Source organism: Colletotrichum godetiae (assembly GCF_030913485.1).
Source record: "Colletotrichum godetiae strain CBS 193.32 chromosome Unknown BDP55scaffold_79, whole genome shotgun sequence".
Classification (NCBI taxonomy): domain Eukaryota; kingdom Fungi; phylum Ascomycota; class Sordariomycetes; order Glomerellales; family Glomerellaceae; genus Colletotrichum; species Colletotrichum godetiae.
Window position 1 is genome coordinate 22,962 of NW_026851327.1, and position 14,695 is coordinate 37,656.

The 14,695-nt window shown below is 51.9% G+C and overlaps 4 protein-coding genes across 4 annotated transcripts; 3 read left to right on the plus strand and 1 right to left on the minus strand.

The window, feature by feature from the left end:
- The first annotated feature begins 6,800 nt into the window (after window positions 1-6,800).
- On the plus strand, window positions 6,801-7,992 carry BDP55DRAFT_683690 (uncharacterized protein). Its single transcript, XM_060576348.1, has 2 exons — window positions 6,801-7,160; window positions 7,205-7,992. Exons 1-2 carry the CDS (start codon window positions 6,905-6,907, stop codon window positions 7,663-7,665), a joined length of 717 nt encoding a protein of 238 aa, XP_060422813.1. The 5' UTR covers window positions 6,801-6,904; the 3' UTR covers window positions 7,666-7,992.
- Window positions 7,993-9,168, plus strand: BDP55DRAFT_773573 (uncharacterized protein). The gene is made up of 2 exons (XM_060581178.1): window positions 7,993-9,109; window positions 9,157-9,168. Exon 1 carries the CDS (start codon window positions 8,414-8,416, stop codon window positions 8,885-8,887), a length of 474 nt encoding a protein of 157 aa, XP_060422814.1. The 5' UTR covers window positions 7,993-8,413; the 3' UTR covers window positions 8,888-9,109; window positions 9,157-9,168.
- A 1,646-nt stretch (window positions 9,169-10,814) lies between these two features.
- Window positions 10,815-11,492, plus strand: BDP55DRAFT_565903 (uncharacterized protein; the record flags this gene model as incomplete). The annotated part of the gene is made up of 1 exon (XM_060570464.1): window positions 10,815-11,492. A coding segment is annotated over one exon (678 nt), but the record flags the coding sequence as incomplete, so codon positions are not given.
- An 849-nt stretch (window positions 11,493-12,341) lies between these two features.
- BDP55DRAFT_638159 (uncharacterized protein) lies at window positions 12,342-13,062 on the minus strand (the record flags this gene model as incomplete). Its single annotated transcript, XM_060573077.1, has 2 exons — window positions 12,342-12,863; window positions 12,979-13,062. 2 exons carry the CDS (start codon window positions 13,060-13,062, stop codon window positions 12,342-12,344), a joined length of 606 nt encoding a protein of 201 aa, XP_060422816.1.
- Between the last annotated feature and the right edge of the window lie 1,633 nt (window positions 13,063-14,695).

Consider the following 14,695-nt stretch of genomic DNA (forward strand, 5'->3'; position numbering starts at 1 on the left):
TCAGGAAAGTAATGAGCCTCCATCAACTAAACCACAAATATCATAGACTGTGTGTGGAATGTGGCACAGCATCGAGGTACTACGTGGAAGCCCAACTGAAGAGATCCAGGACCAACCTAGTCAGACAAGCTGAGCGTTGCTGCCATGCCATCTGTCTGGTCAAATGTCCCAACGAAGTGGCAGACGACACGTGGTGTCGGCCATGTGACCGGGTGAATGAAGACATCGATCAAGCTAGCCACCATCGCAACGGTTTTGCGAGTCTGCGAAGCATCCACTCAGTCAGACAACAGTCCAACAAACAGTAGAGTACATCTGCCTATCTGTTGGTATCCCTATTACAGGGTAGTTGGTTCGAACCGTGGGTTGACGAAGAGATCAATTGAACTATATGAATTTCTGCGTAGGTGTAAAAAGGAGGTTCCAACCGTAGGTTGGGCAGGCCGCGATAATCGGGAGTAGGGGCCGTAATTGGCCCCTGCGCGGCCGGCCGTACGCCGGGGTCGAATTGGACTTCCAATCCGACACTATCAACTTCGACAGGACACCGAATTTTGACGTCACTGGATGTGGTCCGTATGGGAACACGATCGCGCCCGGTCAGCGAAATTTTATCCATGGGTATTGCTTTGAGACAGCTGACTCAGAGCGACCATGGACAAAGGCATTGTTCAAAGGCCAGTGACTCGGAGCTCGTTGCGATTTGCGCGATATTGAAGACCAGCCGGGCGAAAGGATGACGGGCTCGAGTGAAACGCCAGGTCTCTGGTCAGAAAAAAAGACATCCAACTTGACTATAGGCAAAGAATTGGAGGTCAGTTGATATTTCAGTCTCACAGCGCGCTCGTTGTAGCTGTTTCACTGTTATTTCCGATAGCGCTGTTATCTCTATCTGAAGGTTAGATTTAGGGGAAGACGAAGGCGACCCTGGAGCAGACCATGCAGGACTTGCAATCAGGAGCGAACACACTTGATAACGCAAAGTAGAGCCGTCACGGCTGCCGATGTTATGCTCTCTTTTCGCTGTTAGTTAGAACTGCAAGGAGTGATGGCCCTGGTGGACCATCTGGCAGTTGGAACCAGTCTGGTACGATCAAAAGGTCTGAAGGCCCTGCTACCATAACAAACACGCGGTTCTGAAGCCGACAGGGCTGAGCAGAAGAACTACTCACCGTCGTCTTAATCGCGGGAGCTGCATCCGCATTGCAGTTGAGGGTAACTTGTGACCCATGGTGTCTTTGCCACGGCCGCCCATGATATCGAGGCCAACTTGGCGTGATTATAGAGAAGAGGGCATTAGTTATGCACCATCGCTGGTCGTCTTCAGTCAAGAGGCTAGGATGCCAAGTTGGGCCGTTCATGAGTAAACGGCAGTGGTTCGGATCTGCACCATGATGACCACTTCAGCAACAGGTGCTCACAAACAATCAGCTCAATCGCACGATTTGTGAACCACGTGTACTGTCATAGGTCCTGCAGAGTTTCTATTCAGGAGGAACCAAAATCAACATTCAGAATGAAGCCACCTGACGGGGATTATAAGGAGCTCAAAATCGAAATGAAATCCATCCGCTGAAAATGACTGAGTTCCTGTAGATACTGCCTTAAAATATAGTTTGGTATGATACTTAGAGACAAATGGAGCTCTCCTCCCTTAAAGAGAGGTTTGCGATATCCAAACAACCTTCCAGTCGCAAGTCGTAGGCTAATCATGCCTTATTATTTCTCTACGTATAGACAAGTCAATAAAACCGCGAGGAAAATTGTACCCTTCAAGCTCGCTCTCGTTCGGTCCATCATATAGACAACACGTGGCAGGCACGCTTTCAGCCTGGGCCGCAGCTTCCCAAACTCCTCGCTTCTTCGACTTTCGCCTGCTATGTTTGGGAGTTTCGAAGGACATGATGTTGTATGGCGACTCAGGCGACGTCAAGCTAGCCTCATGAGTTCTTTCTGCCGAAATCGTTTGCCGCTGAGCTGCTCTGACCGTGGCTACGGATTTCCGGGGATGAAATCAAGGAAAAGACTTTCGAGACGCCATCGTCGACGTCTTTAAGGAAATTTGCTGGTTATAGATCAAAAAAAAGTTTGACCGCGTCTCGGTACGATTAACGTCGGTGTTTCTGTTGCGAAGCAGTTACGTTAGACGCTTAGACCGATGTAGTGAGCACCACTTTCAATCACATGGTTATTGGACTGAATGCGTCGCATAATATATCTTCCGATTTGCCACAATTGATGGCGAATTTGGACATACATTAGACAGCCGACCGTGTTCTTGACTCTAAGTTAGTTTCATCAAGTAAACACCACAGGTCGTTCAAAACCGAACACGACTATGCGGTAGATTTATCGAACTTGTCATGGTACTGTTGTCACTGCATACGCTATGTCAAGTCGAGAGATCTGACACTGCCGGGTAGACGCTGAGACTCGCAACGAAAAACATATAGCAACATCAAATGCCGCTGGCAACCCAAAAAGAATACTATGCTACCGAATCATATCAAGCAACACACATCGTCGCGTGCTTACTGTGACTGCTGGTAATGAGCTACCGTTCAGTTGTCCTAAGAATCAATTGACGTCCATGGCTCAACGGTGTGAAAGGCCGCTTCATTCGTCAAAAGGACTCTCTTCTATAAGCACAACCACTTGAAACTCAGCTTGCCTCTACACCGCTGATCACCGACGGGGATCTCGTTCGGCAAGCACTACTTGATGGCCATGACAGAAATGACAGAGTGATGAGATACGGTATTCCAGCTTTCAAGAAAGGCGCTTGTTCTTTGCATGGTAACCTGTCGTGATGGCTTCAACCATCCATGGCCTAACCGCACGTCACGTGACCTCGATTACATAATCACCGAGGCCCACTTCACTTGCATCCTCTATATCAGAGCGAGCTTCGTACCTATTTCCTATTTCCAATAGACAACCGTTCTCTTTTACTTACGTCGATGCCCCTATGGTGACTATACGACATAACCCCAACGTTGAGCATCGGGTACACGATGGTCTCCTCTTATCGCACTGCTCATTTCCGCCGAGCAGGCACTGGAAGCAAACCTTTCGGTATATCAGCAAAATATTTGTTTAGTGGAATGAAGTCCTGCCCACCGATGGAAGTTGCTCATCGAAGCATCTGGGGGCACCGCAGATACTGTCATCAGGCATGCTCCAAAGTGACACAGCTCCTTTCCTGTTCGTAATGCCACCTCTATGTGCTACAATCCACAATGATTGGAGCTCCTGCGGTCGGCCCGGATCAATGGTTCCCACTCAGCTGAATGTGGTAAGTGCATACCACGGGTGGCATACAAGCGTACTGTGTCTTTCCCAGCTGTGAGAGATTTCGAAGCGGAAATGGTCCTCGGATTTGAGCCAATTCGTTCAAAACCTGATTGTCATTTGGCTCTAGAAGCACCTTGTTCGTGTTGAATGTCTGCTGTCTAGATGATAGTTCGTCCACCCGTGTTTAGATCCGCGCCCAAGCAAGAGTCGGCGAGCGCGTGATTACACAGAGGATTTCGCCGCTTCGACTCAGCGATTCGCACCACTTCGAGCTTCGAGGGCTGTAGCTGTAACCAGAGACGTTCCTAACCTTCTGATTGCACCGGTCCCTGTTCCAGTGGAACCAGGAGTCCTTGTGATGAGATGCTCCTATTTTTCATGCCATCTCTCTTGTGACCCGAAGGTAGCTTCCCAACCGCAGCTGGAATCACCGGATGCGAGATCCGATATTGCGGCGGAGTCTATGCATAGGCTGACCTCTAAGCAAAGAGCCGTCGAACCTGTTTTCCAGGCCGACAAGATATCTCCTGCAGAAAAGCCTCGTCAATTAGGAAAAGCGTTGTAATTTTCATCACATGACGTCGGGAACCTGTGGGACCGCCTGCAAGGGTCCGAAGACTCTGATGGCTCTTCATTTCCTAATGTTCATCGAGGAGAATTGTCTGGCTTGCCCGGCTCGCAAGACAAATGAATCTTTGCCTGAGACGATGGCTTGCTATTCAATAGCATGTCTCGACTCTTGCCCCTCATGACTGGTTCTGGGTAACGGTACTGCTCCTGAATGGCGGAGCGAAGCCGAAGCTCGTCAAGAGCATGCCACAGCAGCTCACGGCACAGGAAAGCGGTCCCAAAGTCCTCATTACCGCGGAGCATCTCAAGTGATAGAGCATTTGATGCCACAACATGGAACGGAAAGAAGAGAGACGACAATCTGCTTGAATGAAAGCGAAGATCCAACGCTGGAACTCAACTTGCCCCGCCCCTGCGGCGTATGAACCCGAAGTTGGGCTCGACTCGGTGGTCAATCCCAGCAGTCACGAACCACTCATATGGATGGTATCGCGCATCGGTAGAAAGCAAGTGTCATCGGAAAATTGCGGAAATGAACCTAGAGCCCAGTATCTGAGGCCAGGAATATTTCAGGGGACTGTCGTGAAGCTGGCACTATTTGCTCGCTAGTGAATTACTTCGCAGAGACCACCATCCCAACTACTTGACAGTAAGTCGGCTAGTTTCATGTCATTTTGCAGCGCTATTGAACGCGGGGCTTCCTTGAGTTGCTCATGCTGCAGCCGTCAAGTTGTCTCTGCAAGCTAAACCTCGCGCAACAGAAACTCTCTCAATTGATCATCACTGAATACCATCGTAATCCGAACATGCAAGCCCTATCAGTCGCGATTGATTTTGAGACTGACATTTCAGGTTATCCACATCGATATCCACATCGAGTTGGGAGGGTGACGGACAGTCGCCGCCGGGGCAGAGCGCAGCCGTTTGTGGAATTTTGTCCCCAAATGACCAGAGTACCGTAACATGACGGTTGCTCTCTGTTGGGTCACTGGACTGATCAGCACACTTCAGGACAGACAACCCTACCCACTTGATTCCGAATGGACCCATGATAGCGGTGGGGAAATTCGAGAGAGACCTACGTTGGGGCGAAACTAGCGGGAGCAAACTCAATGGATTAGGTATAAGATGGCTCGCCCTTGCAGGAGTTCATGCTGCAAACGTCTGTTTCATCGAATGCGCTGAGCTGTGCTTCAACTATCGGTCATTCGATTTACAGTGCACACGTCAATTCCCCATGGCGTCTTATAGGTGACGTCCCAAGCCTCCACACAGTGACGCGACCTAAGTCGAAGTCGTCTAACACCTAGGTGGACAGAGGGCAGCTTGTCTCTACGACTCATTACGGCAATGGGTGTCGAATGACGGGTGGGACGACATATGGCCATGGCCCAACCAGTGATCCCGCCGCTGAAATGCAAGCCGATATAGAGGGCATATTGCACCGAGCAGTCGGGTTTGTGGTGGGAAAACAGCCCCCGGAACGCTATGGTCACTCTATCCTGGATGTTAACCGGCTCGGGGATTTGGGCGACGGATTTGGCAGAGTATCCCTCGACCCGTGCGTTCAAGCAGGTGCAACTGTTGACTGACCAAGATTAACAGCTATCTATGGCAAGAAAGCTGGAACGCGCAGATCATAGGTACTTTCAGGAAGTCAGTCCAGCCAAGATTGTGAGTTCATTGTTTGCCACCAGAAGGCGTGGGATGCGGAATCCGATGCTAAGAGATGGCGCAGAATTCCGACCACCACTAGGTTCTGCCGAACAGATCGACTGGAGGCTCTCAATAAACTGAAAGACAAGTTTGATTATGTGCATCCAAGAAGGTTGTGGGAAGCAATAGAGTCACCGGCAGAGTTTTTCAAATAAATATTTGCCCGGCTCAACCCTGGAGGCAGCTTGCAGCTGGAGAGCATCAGCTGGTTGCCTGTCGATCAGCAGTGTATCTTGTCAACATCGCCAAACTTGGCGGCATGGTGCAGAATGCTGCAGCGTGCTATGGATGCAGGCGGCGGCAGACCGGGGTATGCAGGGACTAAGGGTGACCTTAAAGAGGCTGGCTTCGTTGACGTCTCCCAAGAAACAGTCGACTTCCGTTTGCAGGATGATCAAAACACAGCTGGAGATTGGTTCAAGCACGGCCTGTTCACGCTACTGAAGGCAGGAGACCTTGCGCCCTTGCCATGGTTGAAGCATTGCAGGCAAGAAATATCAGCAAGGCGCCCTGCTTTCCCGTCGTTGCCCGATCCCGTCGATGAATTTTTGGCCGCAGTCGAGAAGGAACTCGCCGAAGCCGATGTTCGTTTTCAGATTTAAGTCTCTGTCCTGACGAGGCCGCTGGTCAGCAGACAGCTCATTGACACACAGGTCGATCTGGACGGGACGTAGACCGGGTGATAGTAGTGCTTGTCTTGATCGCGGGGATACGGTCGGAGGTTTACGTGAGCAGCGGTCTAGATAGAGGTTTCGCTGCGAACGGACAATGAACGAGCGTAGTGCCTATGAGAGCCTGTTACGCCGGCAATTAAGTGAAAGCATCCTGCCTGCGTGGCTCTTCTTCATAGTCCAGTGCATAAGTCTAGACAGTCGGTAGCTTCCATGAGAAACCGACCCAGCGGACGGTGAACATCCACCTAGAAGCGATGGCATAGTTCGTGTTCTCAAACAAAACAGACTTATGTTGGCAAGGTTGCAGACGCGTCGGAAGTCCTTCGCTGGGGTTACTCTGAATCCGCAAACTGCTGGAAGCACCTCAAACCGGTCAAGGGGTGTTTATCTTGAGTACTCGGGCAGTCAGCCCCAGCTGGTTTCGAGACCCACCACGGCCTGGTTAGTGGCTAGGTACTACGAGGCGAGATGACGAGACCGTGCACCAAAGACAGGACGCTATAAAGGCGTCGTGCTCCTGAGTAGAGAGCTGGACAGATTTGGACCATACTCCGCAGCTACTTTCGGCAAACGATTTTCTTCAAGACAGAAAATGGCGATCGGTCAAATTCCTAAAGTTGAATACAAATTGAAGTCCTCAAACGACAGCCATGACGCCGAGATTGTTTACATGGGCGAGCTCGCATCACAGATCACCATCCACGATGACAGAACCACGAAGACGATCGACGCGCTGCAGCGACGAACGCGTTATGCTAATTTTTCGGGTGTTGAAGAGGGGACACTCATTGTCTTGGATCGCTATTATACGTTCAGAACAGCAACCTTGGCGATGCAACAGTCGGATTCAAGACCGCATCACACGGAGGACAACAGCAAGAACAATGTTGTTCTTCAAGACTACTCGTGCGTTCGCAAATCTTGGTTAGTTATTCTACTAACAAGAACAGGCACAGTATCAAGGTCCACACTTCGGCGCCCCGCCCATATATACTTTTCGGAACCGCTGGGACCCCAATCACGAAAGATCTCCTCGAGGAACTACTCAGGTAACAATCCCATACCATTCTGCAAGAAATATACGCTGAGTCTAAGGGCTTCTAGACTTCTTCGACCAGGCGCGTTCATCGACGTTCAATTTGCCTTTCCGGATGGCTACAAGAAGGACATAGAAACTTCTGAAATCCTTGCGATGATACAAATGATGCAAAGCGTCGGACTGGAAAACGTCAATATAGTACACCTTAGCAGCTCAATTGAACCAGAGCTTGTACAGGAGATCGGCCTAGGAAAGATGGATGACTGGGATGGCATGCCCGGAGAGAGGCTAGCACCGATTCACGAATCACTTGAATATTTCTGTCTGTGGAAACACGCTCACGAAGCCAAAATGTACGTCAGCTCTCATTGACTTGTGGCACGAAACTAATCAAGGTAGGTATGTCATCCGAGGTCACAAGCCGAAAGAACACGGCCGCAGGGCAAGAAGGATCGCGGAACGAGTTTCGAATCGAAGGACAAGACGGACTCGGCGGCTACGGCAATGGAACTGAGGCAGCTAATCGACCGTTTGACTTCAGCACACCAGCTGGACTGTAGCAGCTTTCGCAGAGGGGGGGGGGACACAGATTGCAACATGCACAAAGGACCTCTACGACACATAAAACACATCTTGAGCATGAATATATAGGTATTGAAAATATCTTTGCGCTTCTTCCTGCGGCCTCGGCAGGCGATGAGGAATTCAGTCAACGACTGAAGATGGTGCAAGAGACAACGTCCCCTTCAAGCTCTTTGCGTACCAGCTTCAAAGCCGGCACAGTCAGGCCTTGCCTCGTGATGATGCGATTGATCGAAGGCCTTCTTCGGCGCATTCGGGACAAGATTGGGCTGGCAGAGGACGTTCTGCGGACGCAATGGCGGAAGGCCTGGCGCGCTCGCAACAGCGCCGAAGCCCGGACTAGGGCATCTCGAGCCGAGGCCCAATCGGGGAAGCCCTGCGGGGTGGGTTGAGGGCAGACGTGGGCAGCCGGAGCGAGTGAGATTGGCCGAGGGGCGCTGGAGCCTCTCTGCAGAGTGATGGACATACTTGCAGTAAGGTATGCGGGGCTCGAAACCCAGCTAGGAGGGGGCGTGCGGCTGGGAGTGCACATGCTGAAATGGTGGGGTGTGGGCGGCGACATGTTGATGGGTGTGAGCTGATCGAAGAAAGTTGGAGGGGAGTGGGAACGCCAAATCTTGCATCGTCCTTGCAGCCTCCCCGGTGCCACGGCACAGACGACGTGGGGCGCCCATCTCACGTTTTAGCGTCCCCAGGACGGCCCGCTTTTTGGCATGCACATGGAGACGTTAGCCCAACCAATCAGGGCTGCATCCCCCGACTTCATGTCTTGCGCAGCGACGGCCAGCGCAGAACCCGACAACATTCGTGTTGGCTACCCGTCGAGAGACTCGCGTACCAGGGAAAGGGCCAATCGCGGACAAGCCGTGCAGTACCCGCTGGTTGCCGCCGGCATGGGAGGTCCGTTGGGCATCGGACCGTGGCTCCTTGCGAATGGAGGCACTGGCTCTGCAGTCGTGTCCATTTGAGGCAGCTACGGCACGGTCTGGAAATCCGGGAGGAAGACATATAAAGAACTGTTGCTGATGGCGAGATTCTCGGATCCGAAGACCATCAAACCTCACTTCTAGCACAAACGGCATACCATACCCTCTACCCGCGAGCCGGCACAAGATCGAAGGCGAACGAAGCCGAAAGAATGGATCGCTACCCCTGCGTCAACAGATACAAGCACGGCGTCGACTGCCCCGGCTGGGTGAACGTCCACGGTGCGCGGTGCGAAGACTGTGTTATCGTAAGTCACACGCCCGATGATACCCAAGGCTTACTGACCCTGGACAGTACAACCGGTAGACGTGAGGGGTCTTAGCTGGTGGTGTAACGCGATCGACGGAGCCAAGGGATGGGGGGAAAGCACCTGCAGCAACTTTCTTAGACAGACCGGAGACGATTCTCCCTTGAATTGACCCTTTAATGCCCCTGTTGTGTGTTTGCTGTTCCCTCTGCCAGGTCTATGCCCCTGGGGGTGCTACGTGCAAGTGACTGTCCTCAGGTCTCCCAATGCTGCCTGACTGTAGTCCGCCTCACAGCCTGCCTCGTAGTCTGCCTTGTAGCCTGCTTGTTGCCTGCTCGCAGCGATGTCGGATGTGCGAACCATCGCGGACGCCTCTCACGGGAAGCATAAAACCGTGCCGTGCCCAGACGATGTCCAAAGAGTCGTTGTCCTTCTAGTTCACACAACAAGCACAGAACCGACCTAGATGGAGGACCAACCTCAACGCCCGAGGGAGAAGAACGTCCGTGACGAGGGCCTACGCATGGAACCAGATGCTGGTCGGATCAAAGTAACTTTCCAAGGTCTCGACCCCCACGACACCACCACACTTGCCCATCGGCTCAGGAACTTATCCGTCGATAGTGCCATGCTCCTTTGATACTGGCTGCGTGGGCTGATCTGAACAATCAGGAAATAGGAATGGGCCCGCATATAGTGAGTCCCCAGTCTTATCCACCCTCTACACCCTTCCGCGCAAGACCGTCTAGCCATGATAGAAAGCGTGCCACTCTCGGTTGGCAACAGCCTCCCCGCGCATGTGTGAGACTCAGATTCTGATAAGCGTCGGCATACGACACCTTTTTTTTCCCGAACAGGGGTGTCTGAAATGCCACGACCAGAAGGAGTGCTGGCGTCGATCAGCATACTTCAAGGCAACTGACCGATGGGCTTCATGTACGGAGTATCGCTTTCAATTCAACGTCTGTGACAGCTGGTGTCGAGCCCTCGCAAGCCATTTCAAGTTTTTCTTCTTTCTAAGTCTCTAGATCCGCACGTCCTCCCCGCGATTCTTCACGACAGCCAGACCGACGGCTCCCTCACTTAAACAACTCCCTCACTTCAGGGCATCATGTTCTTTCCAGTGGCTGATGCCTTCGACGCAGTCTTGACGGAGTTGCTCGGGTTTCATCACGAAGACATCAGGTTGTCTTTCAGTGCTGAGCATCAATTTCCCATCGCCGCCAACAGTCTACCAATACGCTCACAAGCTGTCCCCGAACTCTCTCACAGCGTCGACTCTCCCTCCTCGCCGTCTTATCATGAGAAATACGCAATTGGTGTCACCAAGGATTCCAGCAAAGCCTCAGAGAAGGAGCATTTGTCTGGTACTGGGTCCCTCACCATCGTTGGCCGCGGTCTGGCGCCCTCACAAGGATGTCAAACTAGCCCTCTGCTATTGCCTCGCAGATCCCTGGCTGTTGTCGATGAGTTCAGCTATTCTTCGGCCATTGGGCGTATTCAGGCAAGCGAAGAAACCTTCGATGGCCTCAACTCCGGGAGGAAGGCTCGGGGTAATGTGCAGACGACTTATCCCCAGCGGCCCGTGCAAAGGCATAACGAACCCACAGTCGGCGACTGCGAGACCAAAGACTCCCCCAAAAGCGACGTTACCTCGAATCGCCGTCTGAATTCTACCAGCCAGTCGAAAACCTTTCTCCACCAAAACTCAAACACCGACTGCGTTGACGAAAGCGCAATTGATGATGATTCCGAGTGGGAAGACTCGATCGAAAATGAGAAAAAGTCTAGCGTTGACGAGAAGACTTTCTTCCGACGTGTGGACATCAAGGATAAGCCGACCTCGCATCGCTCTCTTATTACCATGATGATGGTTGAGCAGAACGATCGCGGAGGGGTAGGCAATGTTGCCTCTCGGTCGACCTCAGTAGTCCCTTGGTCTCGTACCAGCCACCCGGCTCCGTCTACCTTGGCCGTCTCTCTCAACGATTCCGACGACGCCCCGTTGATGATGAAGCGTGGAAACCGCTCGCAGCCTCTGAAGCCTGTCACTGAGGTGCCACGGTCCGCTCGTCGGTCTATCTCCAAGACTGCTAGCCGCAACTTCCAAGCCGCCCTCCTCCCCCCCCGAACCACACGACGAAAAATGGTAAAGACAAAGCTGCCTGAGCCTGTCCGACGGAACCTGCTTTGGGAGCGCCAGCACAAGTCAGCTACTGCTAATGCAGTGCTCAGGTGCCGCCATACCTTCCACGACGTCGCGAACCTGAAGCAGTATCCCGAGATCGCCTCGACCACCACGAGGAAGGATAGTTCCATCGATGCCCTATACTTCGCTATTCACACAGCCGATCGCGATGGTTACAACATAAAGGGATGGTGACGTGCACGGTCACGAGATGGGACCTGGAGTCACTACAGCGACAAAATCCGGACAATTATTTGACTCGCGCGGGTTCGATTGGGACCGCGGGGGCCTTACTATTTACACAGGCGCGCAGTGATTTACGGATCAAGCTGAAGTAAATATGGATTGATGACGATGCGGCAGGAAACAGTGGTAGTATTTGTAAATACAAGAATGATAACCTTCCGATACATTCGCGACGAGCGCACTCAGCATATCTTCTGGTAGACCGCAGACGACTCAGGCACGAACTGACACGGCAAATGGTAAATCGTTGTATAAAGAACGCGAAGAGAAGCCCGGTTTCCAAGATGTGGGCCGTTGCAACTGAAAAATCATACAAGGCAGTGCGCACTGGGAAAGTCCAAGGCATGTGACCGATGCTGGCTTCAAAGGTGCCGCGACTAAGTTCAGGTAGACGATGATCTGGGTATCTATGATATTGGTGCTGCTCAAGAGATAAGTTGACAAGTTGGAGAGCTTCGAGGCCTGACTAATGCGCGCTCTCCTGATGCTGTCATGAATGCCAGGCCCATCTTTTGAGCCAGTCTCTCGCTTCCTCGAGCATTCAAATTCCCGGCTCTCGCCATGTCCCGTCTCGTTGCCAGACTTGACCTCTTTGTGGACTACCATATGTGATGTCTTCTACATCGCTAGCACACCGCATTGTCAAAAGCCCGGACGCGCCCGATCTATAGTGCTCAGTAGTCCCAGTGCAGCGCCTTCACGTGAAAGGATTGGGAGGGCGAAAATCCAAGTAAGCCACGTAGAAAATCAGACTAATGTCTCATAGTTAGAGCAACTCAATGGAGTGAGGTAATTTGCTCACATCGTCGTCTTTTCGAGCTCCATCGTCAGAGCGTTGGGGTACTTCTCGTGACAACCCCACTCTGAACGGAGGCATTGATTTTCCTTCATAGATTGAAGCATCGGGTCACCAAAACCATGCACCCGATCAAGGGGCACACAGTAGGGTTCCGACAGACCGTTGTAGATCAACTTGCCCGAGTCGAGTAGTAGGTAGACCACCCAATGGGTCATTGGAAATTCGAACTTGAATTCGGGATCTAGCGCAGCATCTCCCTCCGAAGCTGCAGCAAGAGTAGTACGATCGTGCTCGAAAGAATCGTATGGCAGAGCACAAAGGGCTGGAGCTAGATTAGCAACTGAAGTCTGTAAGGTCAAGATGTATCGAGTCTTCTGAGCCAGCAAGCTCGTGTTGACTGCGCTCTCGAAATGATTGGCTTCCGCACCAGAAGCTGAGTTCTGCCCGGCACTCAGAGATCTTTCCGCACATGGACCGGCGATAGTGCTTCTTTTCTTGGATTTAGAACGTTGATCGTATGCCTGAGAGGAGTCTATTAGCTTCGTTGTAGATATTCACCAACTCACTCAACCGTCACAACGCGGAAGAAACCTGGCCTCATGCAGTAACGGGGGCGCTTTCAAAGCTTTGGCTTACTCTTGAGATGAAAAATTCTTCCGCAATTGAAAACTCAATACATGGTGAATTTCGCATGAAGAAAGTTGTGATGTTGGCTGACATTGTATAGCTCAACTGTGTTTAGAGAACTTGATGGCGAGAATGACGACCGGGAAAATGCCCCCGGGCAGGAAGATAGACGCATACTTATATCAGGGGGGTCAAAGTTGCGAACGTCGAGGTGCTTCCCCCAGAAACGAGGAAAGAGACCCAGGGTCCCCGTACAAGACCCTGTCATCGCTGAAGCCACCCAAATTCAGAGGGGAGCGCATGAATACTTCGAGATGCCACTCAAACGGCGAAGTCAGGCCCGCGAGTTCGCTAGTCACCGGTTCGTTTTCAAGTTGACCAGCGCAGGCCGCGTGTCATTTTTGTTACGGGCCATAGATATGTAGAGCTAATCAACCAAAAGGTGATGCGGTGCCCTCAGCTATGTTAATCACCATGAGGCGCGAAACAGATACTCAGCGCCAAGAAGCAACCGGTGTCTTAGCATCGCGCATGATACAGAGAAAGGGCTATGCCATGGGAATTCTCTTCATCGTCGAGCCTCCCGGCATTGACTCTGAGGGAGGTGAAAGAAATGTCTGCGTCTGGATGGTGGAGAAGAATAGCTGCAAGCTCGTCAGGTAGCCGAATGGCACAGCATTGACGTTTATTGTGCAGGTGATTTCGGAATGATCCTTTATAAGCTCTACGGCTGCCATGTTGAATACGAATGCGACCTGGCATGAAGTGTGGTGACCGAAAAATCTTGTAAAGCCCTGATCACAACGCTGCTGAGGCAAAGGGCACAACGAACGATGAATTGCGGCTTCGACATAGGTGAATGTCCAACACCACAGATGGACAACTGTGTCGATTGGTATATATGGCGTTGATGCCGCATGCCAAACGAGTACAGCGAGATACGTGCGAAAATATCGAGGCTCTTCTTACTGTGGCCCTATTCACACCGCCTGATTCCTGGCTTGGGCCGCACCGTCGATCAGCCTGCGGCAAGGTCCTGACGTGGTGCGTGAGATAGCCTGCACTTATATGGCCAAGCTGCCAAGCTTCTGGCAATACCGAGGCGGTCCGGCGAATGTGGCAGACGCTGTTTCGTTCTCGCACATTACCTACCCATGCCCACAAAAGTTGAAGTAAGGCACCCGATGCACAGCTGAGTGAGGTGTCGTCACTCATGCATGGATGAATTTCATCCATATTGGTTGTGGCTCTGCGATCGTCGAGGAATAGTCATGGACCGGATTGCATTAAGCGGAGTGTCAGGCTCAGGTCTGACTGTGCATATATGCTGGCAGTTCACCGACTTTGAAATGGTCAGGGTGCCCGGGGGCTTAGGATTCTGATTAGTAGCCGCATATATCAGGGGAGAGAGGGCGTGTGCATTTTGTGTCGAACCATCTTTATCACATCTGTCATTGCCGGTCCATAACTAACCGCGCCTTGATTGCACATGGGGCTAGTCATTAGGCAGCCGTGGCGGACTGCATTTGAATTAGACTAGTTAGGTCGAAAGCTCGCCTCCCGCCCATGCGGCGATTGACATACTCTGATACACCTTGGTTCGGGGGCCATTCCCTTGTCAGAGGGTGCAGGGTGGGTGGAATCGGTCGGTGAGACAAGAGCCTGACAGATGCTCATTCGCACATATACGTACGTTGTCACATCTACCTTCGTCGCTAGAAGTTCA

Bases quoted from the DNA above. Each gene is read 5' to 3' on its own strand.
- BDP55DRAFT_683690 (XM_060576348.1), top strand. From the start codon at position 6,905: ATGACGCCGAGATTGTTTACATGGGCGAGCTCGCATCACAGATCACCA. The intron at 7,161-7,204 runs GTGCGTTCGCAA...TAACAAGAACAG, and splicing joins GTTGTTCTTCAAGACTACTC to GCACAGTATCAAGGTCCACA.
- BDP55DRAFT_773573 (XM_060581178.1), top strand. From the start codon at position 8,414: ATGGTGGGGTGTGGGCGGCGACATGTTGATGGGTGTGAGCTGATCGAA.